The 12,337-nt window shown below is 44.0% G+C and overlaps 1 protein-coding gene across 3 annotated transcripts in view; it reads right to left on the reverse strand.

Moving 5' to 3' along the window:
- bahd1 (bromo adjacent homology domain containing 1) overlaps positions 1 to 12,337 on the reverse strand; it is a 67,003-nt gene that overhangs the window by 43,448 nt on the left and 11,218 nt on the right. For 2 of the 3 annotated variants that reach the window (XM_048974573.1, XM_048974572.1), the window contains one exon: positions 8,081 to 8,182. The exons of the other annotated variant lie outside the window; for it this stretch is intronic. In XM_048974573.1, the coding sequence (XP_048830530.1) occupies positions 8,081 to 8,105 (25 nt within the window). In that variant the 5' untranslated portion in view covers positions 8,106 to 8,182. The remainder of the gene's footprint in view (positions 1 to 8,080; positions 8,183 to 12,337) is intronic. 3 annotated transcript variants of the gene reach the window in all.

Consider the following 12,337-nt stretch of genomic DNA (forward strand, 5'->3'; position numbering starts at 1 on the left):
TTATTATGATGCAGTTAACTGTAAAGTGCAACTGATCAATAGGTTTACAGACCGTGATTATCAGTGTTAGGCCGTTTTCGAATGCTGGGGTCTATGGGATCAATAAACGCTGACACCACTCGCCTAGGTTTTTAAATCATCCTCATACCATGACCATCACCTGGACAGACGGTAAAAATACATCGAGGGGCAAATGAATGGATTGGACGAGTGACAGCACTAGAGCGAACAAAATCTCACATACAAGTAATAGAACCATTATATTTAAACCGTATCCAAAAATGGTCTCTCGATAGTCTGAATAACACTTTTGTGTCTAAAGATGTTTCTACACAGTGAATAGGACATTTATGTTTTTCCATTCTGAGAAAGAGCCAGAATGAGATACTGCTATTGCACTGAAAGAGGGCAGAGTAATTGTCCAAGCACAGAGTCAGTGTATGTCTTATTCCATCTTAGCTGGATTCTTAGCTAGCGTTTTTTTATCCAAAATGATCTTATTACTGTATGACTTACTTAGAAATTTGTATAACCCAGGCAGCAGAATGGTCTGCTGACTCCCGACAGGCAGTCCACTGAAGAGCAGCACGCATCTCATCACCACGCTCTTGCCCCGGCGACGACGCCCCATCCAGTGCGAATCGCTCATCCTTCTCTCCATCCTAGAGCGCTCAGACTGGCCATCGCTCCCTCCACTCCAAAGTCCTAGGGCCTCGCGACCTCAATCCTATTCCTCGACTGCCTGGCGAATAATCTGCCCCTTCCCCCAAGTAGTGATGATCACCAATGCGAACCGGCATACAGGTCAGAAGCTCTACCCATTCAGGCAGACTCTGACCTAACAGGAAACCTTAGGAAGTATGGTGATGGGAACTGTGCACGTTATTAGAATTAGCTACCATGATCCAGATGGATGACCCAATGAGGCTTGAAAAAGAATCTGACTCAGCTGAAGGAGGAGGGATTAACACACTTAAACACTATGCATTTTATCCCTTCTCTCCAAAGTCAGCACACCCCAACACAGCCTGAGGTCAGACATCAAACACGTGGCTGCACTTTAACATGCCCTGTGTTAATCCCCAGCTGTGTCTCCAGCTCTGTTCACTGCACACGATCCCTCCTACGAGGCTCCGCCTCCACACGACACGCCCATCATCCACCTCACCCCCCTCAAATACATGAAACTTGCTGGGAGGGAAGAAGGTTAGGAGGGTTAGCCACCACATTCCTGCATGTTTCAGACTACCCTGGAGTTTAAGCTCGCAGAGCTGGATGTTGCTCCGCTTACAGTCATGCTAAATGAAGGAAGCTGTTTCATTGCTTTGCTCCAGCGAATGTACTGCAGTGACAGTTCATCCATCACATAGTGGCTCTTCCTCAGACGTCCCTTCTTTTCCACCTACAGATTATAGCAGTGGCGTGGCACAAGCTTTGCAGTCGATTCTGTAGAGTTTATAGACTTACAGGCTTAACAGTCTGTTGCTCAACAAAGCCAAGACAGATTACAATAAACCCAAAGAAACATATTTCATATGTACAGAATACACACTAAAAGATGGAATACCTACATAGAGAATGTTCCACAGGTCACACAAATTTAATTACCCCTAATTGAATAAGCATGATGAGTGCAGTGTGTTGAAGGTGGCTCGTTCCCACGGCTTTCAGAACATCAGCTACCATCTACACACCGCCCGTGGTTTGCTGGATGAGCGAAACACTCCTAGCAGGGGCGACAGCGCATGCTAGCAGGAAAAAAAAAAAAATGGGTAGAAAAGGTCCCTCGCAGTTGGCGGCGCCTCCGAATGCAGCCAGTCGCTCGCCTCACCGCAGAAGTGCACACCACCCTGTGTTTCCATGCTGTTATCAGCACGGAACCGGGTCTGCAGCTGACAGTTTACCACCTCAGATCTAATGTGAGATAACAGGGAGGTGCACCTGCACACCTCTAGGGACGCAAGAGGCACGTACGCGCCTCGCAGAAAGGGCTAAAGGCGAGCCGGTCACCTGCCCCCGTCAGAGAAATGCCATCTGAAGTCTTTGCTATTTTAGTTCCTCAGTTTCTTCAGAGTCTGGAAGATTTGTTTGTTTTTTGTTTTCACCAGCCTTCGGTTAATTTTGCTGGTGGCCATTTTGAGTGGAGAAACAAGCAGGATTTCCCATGTGGTGCCACATCATTGCTTACGGAACACCTATGTTCTATTCTTTGCTTAGCTCTAGTTTATGGCCATTAATCCAGAACAAGTCTTCTGCATAAATAAATAGCGTTCATCACCTTGAGGAACATATGTCAGAATCGTGACTAGAGTTAATGTTCATTGCCCCCCTCCCTTAACATGCGCAAATCTTCAAGCAGCTGACTCTGCTTTCAGCTGCCTTTTCTCCCCCTCTCTCCGAAAACACAAGCAAGTTTTACAGTTACGGCTTTGGCAGCAATCCAGGTCAAGTTCGGAGCGCCAGGGGCCGCTTACAGCGCGTAACACGCTTTACGCCGGCCAACCGCACGTCAGGGTGATACCCGCGAGTGAGCAGTAAAGGAGCAAAAGACAGGCCAGCAGGGCGATTACTTCAATGGACCTTCACAGCCATGCCATTCAGAGAGCTTTGTGTACATTTCATGGGAGTATATAGCCTTCCTCCAAGGAGCGTTTGGTTTTCCAGACAGAGGTATAAAAATACCTTCCCCCCACTTTTAAGTTCTTTATATACCATCTCAAAGACTTACCATCTGTCAGCTAGAAGGTACATCACAGGTGAAACACGTTACAGGTGACAGGCGTGCACAGGTTCCAAATTCCTGACCGTAAATGAGAAGAACTCTACAGGAACACACCGTCCTTCAGACACTGTTTTCTGTGCATCAGAACATCCCAGTCACCGTGCTGCGCGATGATGAAACGACAGGCTCTTTAAAGGTTATGTCACGAGAATCCTCCCCTCCAACACCTTCCACCTCCTCACTCCCCCTCCTCTCAGCCATGTTGCTCAACACCAGCTGGCCCATTCTGTGCAAGTGACAGACCCTCTGCTGGCCACCAGTTCTGTTCTTAAGGGATCGACTTTTATACACAGTGATTTGGGCTCATTTGCCATTATTGTATAAGTCACAAAAACGAATATAACAGACTCACCCGTGAATCACATATGCGCTTAGCAGCTCTGGATTAGTCACACACCATCTCACCAACTCTGCCCATAAAAATGTAGAAGCTTTCTTATTCCTAAACAAAAATTCTTAGGTTTCACCTTATAAATCTCTAACTTGTCACTCAGCTTTGATGTTGACTATAGAACAGCAATTGAATTAGCATTTCAACATCTGGAATTCACATGATCATTGGTATACAAATTTAATTATACAATTTCAAATTAATACATTATATCTAACCTCAAAAAGATTAAAATGTACATATAAATATTTGCAGGTGTTCATAATGGGAATGCAACTTCAATGGACACACATACAGTATTCCATCCATTCTTTATGTGAAACTGCTTATCCTATCCAAGGTCATGGGGGGGTCTGGAGCCTATCCCAGAAACTATGGGCACAAGGCAGGGAACAACCTAGTATGGGGCACCAAGCCATTGCAGGACACACTCACATACCATTCACTCACACATGCACACCTATGGGAAATTTGGCAGCTTCAATTAGCCTCAGCATGTATTTTGACTGTGGGGGGAATCCCATGATGACACGGGGAGAACGTGCAAGCTCCACACACACAGAACACCAGCAGAGACTTGAACCCTAGTCCCAGAGGTGTGAGGCAGCAGTACTAACCACTGCATCACTGTGCCATCTCTACAGAATTCCATAAACAAATAAGTAAATATACAAGTTAATAAAGCAATTCAATTAAAAACCTGAATAGAACAAAGCTGTTTCCACATTTCACTCTTCAAGGTATATATGCAGGGTGGCACAATGGCTCACACCTCCCGGTCCCTGGTCTGTCCTCCCCATGTTGTGTGGCTTCCCCCCGGCAGCCCAAAGACACACAGCGGCGGCTAATTGGCATCTATAAATGGCCCATAATGTATGCACTCTGTGATGTGGCTTCCCTGTGATCCTGCTTTGGATAAGCAGCTGGAAAATAGATGGATGTTTGCATACCAGAGCTGCTACTTTCTGAACAACCTTAAACTAGTGTGAGAAACCTCTATGCAGAGGCTGGATATTGGTTTGCACCTCAAGAAGCAGATCATCTCGCAATAGTAAAGTCCGAATATCCTTATGTTTTCTTTAAGTGCACATTAACTCCGCTAATTTATTTATTAGTTTAATATTATTACTTTTAACTGTTTATTTCATTCATATTACATAATTTTCTTTTGTTCAGGATTCTGTTATGGTACCTTTTTATTTGTTTGCACTACCTGTACTGTCTTTGCACATTGTATGTGTTGCACTAATTGTATGTTCGCCTCTGCTCTACATGCATGTTGATGTATGCAGATGAATTTCCCTCTGGGATCAATAAAGTTCATTCTAAGTTCATGAATAACTCTCTATACATTGGTAATCAGAAATCTCTGAATGACTGAGGGACTTGAGAACTGATAGCATAACATTATCTTCATGTAAACCTTTTATCCTCACCCCATAATTTGGAAGTAACAGTGACCGAAAGCTCACCACTATCCGAATTGCCTTATGTCTGATGTCCTACCCTCTCATCACAAGCAAGGGTGATGGAACAACTTTTGGGGTAAAAAGCAAAAAAAGCCAAGTGGAATAACCTCATAAAACACACAAGGAACACTGGGGAAATATGACAGGCAGCAAAGATAGAAAGTTCATGTTCAGAAAGTACAAATCCAGACCAAGATTTTGTTTTAACCAACCAGATGAGAATTCTGTGAATGTGACTCTTTATACTCAACTGATTGGTTGAAACAAAATCTTGGTCTGGATTTGTACTTTCTGAACATGAACTTTCCACACCTGATAGGATGAGACTGCAAAATGTTACTATCTGCCAATGGGTGTTTAACCCTATTGGGAGCAGGCTGTCACATTTAAGAATTTGAGTGCTCATCCATCAGACAGTGGTTCTCAGGTATACAGTGTGATCCAACATTTAGTAAGACAAAGTCTGTAATGACGTTTGATACAATTTGTTCATACAGATCTAAAAGGAAAAACTTGAATTTCTTTATTTGAATATATGGATATTTAAAGACCTGAATAAACAGAACAAAAAAACAGAAAAAAAATGTAAAGTTACATTTTGTACTTTAGACCGGAATTTCATGCACTAAAGTTCACATTTTACAAAGGCTGACATTTAATTAAGAGTTGAAAAAAGCCAAAACACTAAATCTGACATCCTTTAAATTACTTCTCACATTAATCTCACACTATAACCAACACACTTTTCTGAAAGAAAGCAAAGACAGTCAGTTGGTTAGGTTCCTATAGAAACATTTCCTTTGATTATTCATTTAATGCAGCGGTGTCAAACTCCAGTCCTAGAGGGCCGGAGCCCTGTGTAGCTTAGCTCTTTCCCTCTTCTACCACAAATGATTCACATCAAGAGCTGTGTGGTAATTAGCACAAGCAGTTAAATGAGGAGAAACCCAAAAATGTGCAGGGTTCTGGTCCCCCAGGACTGGAGTTTGACACACCTTATATAATGTCTTTAACGATCTTTTTAACTACGAACAATTTTCATTATTAAATATTTTCAACACCCCATTCACCACCCAGAGCAATAAATAATATATTATTATTATTATTATTGTTGTTGTTGTTGTTATTATTATTGTAGTAGTAGTAGGTTACAATAGGACAGAAACCATAATGGAACAAGCAGGTAAGTTCAGCCATTTCATCATTCTAATGTTTCGTTATGCCTTTGTTCTTTATAAATCAGGTAGAGAACAAGGAGTCCGCATTAATGTACTAACATGTCAGCAATGGAGAGACAAGGTGCGCCCTTCTGCATCCGCTAGGTGGTTTTTTAATGATCTGCTGGACAAACCCCCCCCACCCCACCCCACACACACACACACACACACACACATACACACACACACACACACACACACACACACACACACACACACACACACATCCTTGTCCTCACACACACAATACCTCCTTCTCTGGCCCAGCAGGCCAAACGCCGCTTAAAGGATTCTGAATGAGCCTAATTATATACAATCTTCCACGTACGCGGTCATTGGGATGCAGTTTCTGTCTCCCAGCGCTGAGCGGGCGCCGCCGCCAATAGACAGCTGCTTATTTGCAAACCCTGCACTCCGGGATGGGGGGGGGCAGGCGCAAACAATGGGCCTCTCTGACCCGACCTCTCCCCCCATTTGCATGGTCACCGCGAGAAAACAAACAGCGGCGGCCCGATAGGTGCGGCCCTCCTCGGCGCCGTCCCTCGGTCCCTTTCTGCCCTCGCCGGCCCCCTCTCCTCCTCCGACCCTGCAGAACCACAGCGGCCTGCCCACGCCACAGAGGAGCAGCTCAAAAACGCGAGTCGCGGTGCGAATGCCTCCCACATGGCCTCAAAAAAATAAATAAAATAAAATCTTATACGCCGACAAAACATTCAGCTAATCAATCGGCGGTATTATTTTGTGGTTCCTGGACGCCTGCCGAGTCGCCCCCAGAAGGGCTCTCGACGGCGCAGAACCAATTCACATCTAAAAGCTGTTACTCTGAAAAATCCAGTTTCCGAATATATTACCGGTACTGCAATTATTCTAGAGTTAATCTTTCCGATGAGGCGAAAGTAGCGTGAACCTAAACGTTCACAGCTTGTTTAATAAGCGACGCCACCACGTAACTCCCAGCGATATTAAGACGGGCTTTCAGTGCGGCATAGCCGCGGACCCCGCGAAGCCGTAGGAACCCACCCCCTCTTCTCCCCAACCTCCGCCAACCTCTTTCGTGTCCGCAAAACCCACTTACGTTTTATCAGGCTCATCTGAATCCCTCCCAGGCGGGAGGAAACCTGGCGGCTGCAGTGTGAGAAGGAGCGGCTCGGCCACCCCCAGCGCACGCGGCGGCGGGAGAGAGCCGCCACTGCAGCGACCGCGTGACGGAAACGACAGCGCCGGGAAAAACCCGACACAAGCGCTTCTAATAGCCAAATGCATCATTTTAATCCATTCCAAACAAATAATATATTAAGGAAGGAGAAATAAGGTGATTTGTCATTCATTTTATCCATAAGCAGCTCAAAAAAAGATTCGTTTTACTCCGCAATCAAGGGCATTAATGAAATGTAATACATTTTTTTTCTGTATTCACCATTTTATTCATACAAATCAGACTACCAGTTTATCAGTTTGATGTCGTGCTCTAATTAATGGCACGGAAAGTCCCGCACTTTTTTGACAGTTTATTAAACTCGGCAAGTCGTTAGGAAACGCCTTCGGAATAAAGACCTGGGGAATGGAACCCGTCAAACTGTTCACATAAAACTTACACCTTTAAAAAAGAAAAGACTACCGTGTAGATTCAATGCGTTATAACCTGCAAAAAATAAACCTGTTACTTACTCCAGAAAATCCTTTCGCTTCTGGAATACAGAAAATTTAAGCATATAGCTAGGATATAGCATTTTTTTAACCAGTACCCTTTACATATGATGGCTTCGATCTCATCATAAATATTTATAATATCAACAGAAATCCCAAAGCAAACTCTGGGAAAAGGGGAGATGCGGTCATGAGGAGTGTTCTTCACAAATGGAGCTTGGATAAGCTCAGGGCAAAACAGGAAGAAACACACAGACTCGTAGGGAAAAATGAATGTGATCATTTCAGGCTCAGTCATGCTGCTGCTATGTCTCCTCCATTGGCATCAAACTATTTAACCTGATGACCCACTATGAATTTATCATCAGCCAAACCCCCGTCCCATTAAATGCACCCGAAATGCGGTAGAGGGTAGTGAGAGCGTTGGCGGCAAATCCCAAGCGGGACCCGCAGGTTGGCCCTGCAGCCTCCTGCTCACAGCCAGGAGAGCCTGCAGGCAGCCCCTAAGCGGCCGATGGATGTAAAAAATAAAGGACAAACAGGATGCGGGGTCTTTAGATAATTACACGCTGACCTTTGGACACGGCAGCGAAGCTCATCCAGCGACGTCAGGCCCGGCGTGCCCGGTACGCGAGAGCCCCCTCCGCTCGGCGCAGCCTGAAGCCTTCGCCTGCAGCTATCAAAATAATGACATAACATCACAGCTGGCAGTTTCCACATACCCCCCCCAGCCTGTTACACACCCCCTCAAAGCAACAAAAGCTAGCTGATCATCACCAGCCTGCCTCAAGCGAATCACACAAGTTGAAAGCATATCTTTCAAAACACGCATCACATCTCCTTAAACACAGATAACAATGAAACGTTAGACACCTCAGTAAGACAAAAAAAAAATACACACGCAAAAAAAAGTAATGTCACCATATCTGCTGACCACTATGGTTTAAAAATGTTTTGATTTTGGTGACTCTACAAGCCAAAGAACGACATGCACTGCAGACTATTTGGCAAGATGTGACTGCAATTCAGGCCCATCTTCTAACCTGGTCAGATATTCGGGGTTCATGGAATCTATTCCATGCAGCACAGGGTGAGACAAGAGTACTACCTGCAACCCTGTAAGGATGCCAGTCCATGACAGAGTTATACACTATGGGTAACTTAGAGACATCACATACCCTAAAGACTGACTTACATTTCAGTGCCAAGCCTCCGCAGGGCTCATGCTGTACACCTACTCCGTTGTGAGCATGTACACTTGAGCACTGGTGTGTCCCACTGGTGTGGGTTGCTCTGCAGTTACACCGCCAAAACGCTAGATGGCAGAGCACGGGTGGTTTAAGTTTCGCTAAAACATTTTTTCTCTGTCATAGGAAACAAAACTTATCAAGCTCTGCAATTTTAATTATTGTTCCCTTTCAAGATTATCTAATATACCTTTAAAAATCACTATAAAGTTTACCACCACTGTTTTTGGAGAGTATGTGCTCTCCAAATCAATCATAATCATTTTCATCCTTGCTGTAACTCATAGACGGGTTTGTGAGAAATTTATTCTAAACTCCCTTTTTGCTTTATGAATATAAGCATATTTATCAAAAAAAAAAAAAAAAACACCGCGATACCTGAAATTTTCCATTTTCGTGCACCCCTGGTGTGAATGGCTGCAACTGGGTTTAACAGGGTGAACGGCTGCAGCCATGGCAAAAAACAGCAGGCTAGCAACGAGCTAAACACAACTTGTTCCACACTAAAATCCCCCCAGCTGGAAACAGAGAACAACAAAACATCTGCGTAGGAGGATGAGCGACGCTACCAAGTGGACCAGAAGCTGCACACTTAGAAATACAAATTAGCCTTCAGGGTAACTGGTGTCTCCAAATTGCCCATAGTGTATGACCCCGTGATGGACTGGCATTCCATGCAGGGTGCAGGTAGTACTGTCGTCTTGTACCCTTTGTTTCCTGGAACAGATTCCATGGACCCTGGAAGCCTGACCAGGATAAGAAGCTGGAAGATGGATGGAGGACTGGAGATTAACTTAAGAAATCCAAGACTTCTTCCACTTTGCCACTCATAACTGAAGAGATCAACCGACTCAGGTTTGCCATGGTTTGGCAGATGGGGATCACAGCTGCAGAAATATGCATTAAATACTTTTCTTCATAATTAACATCTATAATTACTTACAGTAAAGTAAGAGATACAGTTTAAACATCTATCCACTTTCAAAGCTAGCAAAATACCACCACTGTGAATAGATTATCATTTGTTGGCAGCACCAAAATAGTATTAATACATTATTTTATGACTTATTAATAATAAAGCCAGGTAGAATATGTGCATAAGTTATCCTGTACATAGTGCAGCAATATTTATGAATGGCCACCAATCCTCACAAGCAAAGGCCAGAAAATAAATACCTTGACTTAATTTACATTTAAAATTGGAGATTCAATACCTAATTTAGACTCCACAGATGAACGCCGGCTTTGAATAAAGCTTAATATCCACTTGCTACAGTCCTTTTCAGCAAGAATCTCATTGATTTAAAGACTCCCTTCCACTACATCAAGTTCATCTAGACTTCGTTTCCTTGCCAAGGCAGCTGCTAGATTCCAGCCAGGATCTATCAATGAGTGCATTATATTATGCATTTTATGAATATATACACATTGAACCCAAAAACAATATTATCAGGCCGTTATATTCTGTGATGACACCACTGGCTTTTAACCTTACATAAGTAATTACGACAATAACAATAATAACAAATTGACTACACACTCTGGCAAAAAAGGAATCTCTGAAAACAAAGAACTTTCTACTAGAGAGCAGAGCACAGCCAAAGTGAACACGACCTTGCCAGGAATTCATGTATTCTACGGTGCTGAAAGCCTTACACAGGAATACCTGTGGCCATTGGCAACTCTTCGGTGCAACTTGATCGCCTACGATCAGCCTAATGAATGACACGGTGAAGATCATTGAAAAGAGCCTCACAGCCATGTTTATATCCAATTACGCTGTATTACCCCTTATTAAAAGGCATATGAGAGTTACAATGGCATTACATACCGGTACTGATTATCAGAGTCAGGAGCGTAAACAGGCTTTGGCGAGCTGCGCTTACAGCCTGACCGCTCTAGCATCTCACAGCTGGTACCCGCTTACCCAGAGAGGCCACATCTCGACTCACGCTACTGGGATTCCCCTCCGAGGGACCATTTGCTAGCGAGCAGCGCCGGTGGAGCAGAGACGCTCGCTAAGCTACGCACAACGGCTACACAGACATGCCATTTGGGCGTTATGGATGGTGGCGATGATCGGATCATTCTACATTACCGCTCCGACGATAAATGAGGCTCAACGCATCGTTGCCATATGGCCGTCTATCCACACGGGGCTGTTATTTTATTTCAATTGAGCAATGAACCAAATTGTCTCGACAGGAGAATGTAACGCAGACTAACCTCTGACTAGCTAGAGCACCAAAATCTTAAAGTCACATTCAACGAGCAATTTAAAAGGGTTTTAATTTTTTCTTTTGAAGCGCTGACAGCTCAGAAATCTCTAATTGCCTCTGAAACATTTAGTACAAGATTTACCACATTTAGCACACAGCCGGTAGAAATGGACGTCTATGCTGCCAATTCATAACCCAAAGGTTCTCGGGCTTACTGAGGAGGTTCTGCCCTGATGTAGTGGCTTGATTACACCTCCTAAGTGTGTGGTTTAATGGTATTTTTCTGGTTCAGAACGTAGTTTGTGCAGCTGTCAGACGCTTAGCTGCACACAAGTAAGCAAAACAGCATATGCCTAGTAGCAAAAGTCCTGTAAATCCTCCATATTCACATGTGGCTGACTTCCATGAAAACAAAGGCAAAGCATTCTTCATTCCCGTGAAGAATAACAAACTAGGAAAAGAGACGCCGAAATGTCTCTGATGAGCTGTCAGACAGCAGTGAAATTCCTCTGTTTCTGGGGGAAAAAAAGATCCAAAAACGAAAACGTATTGATGCAGACGAGCCCTTAGCAGGGAGCACTATTGATACACTTCTCCGGGGATGTGGGTCCAATTCGCTCCTCTGGCTCCCTCTGCCCTATGATCATGCCAGCTTCCTCCTGCAGCCCAAAAGGTGAACTGGTGGCTTTAAACTACCTCTTGTGACTGGGTATACAGTGCCAGTCCAAGGCGTCCCATCTCATGGAATTATCTCCAATATGGGCTCACTGCCACCATTTGAATAATCAGATGTGAGACAGAGAGAGAGAAAGAGAGCGAGAGGAAGAGAACGAGAGATTGAGAAAGAAAGAGACAGAAAGAGACAGATAGAAAAAAATCAAAGAAGGAAAGAAAGGTTGCATGCAATTCCTCTGCTTCCACAATTCCATCACTACTGTTAGTTCCTTAACAAATCATTCAAAACAAAAGTGTGAATTAATTGCAAATGCAGACAGGTTCTTCAGTTAATGCATTGCCCTCCATCTAGATCAGGTAAATAGGTCCTCATGCTTGTTATGTATTATCTGCCTTGTACACCATTTTGGACAAAAGCGCCCGGTAAATAGATAGATGTAAATATAGAAAGGCCAATAAATTGACGAGAATCATGACCATAAATAGAAGTGACCCTGGGTGCACAGTGCCACTGACTATAACGAAATTCTGAGCAAGAAACTGTAATATTGAGCCAAACTGATAATTAGCATATAACAAAGCTGAAGCACAGGTTACATTCCTCCGCAGGCCTATTGTTCAGGGGCAGGAGTGAAAGCCCCTTTATGGACGCCCTCCCTTTTATGGCATCACATCCCAACCTAACCAAAC

Source organism: Brienomyrus brachyistius, chromosome 14, assembly GCF_023856365.1.
Source record: "Brienomyrus brachyistius isolate T26 chromosome 14, BBRACH_0.4, whole genome shotgun sequence".
Classification (NCBI taxonomy): Eukaryota; Metazoa; Chordata; class Actinopteri; order Osteoglossiformes; family Mormyridae; genus Brienomyrus; species Brienomyrus brachyistius.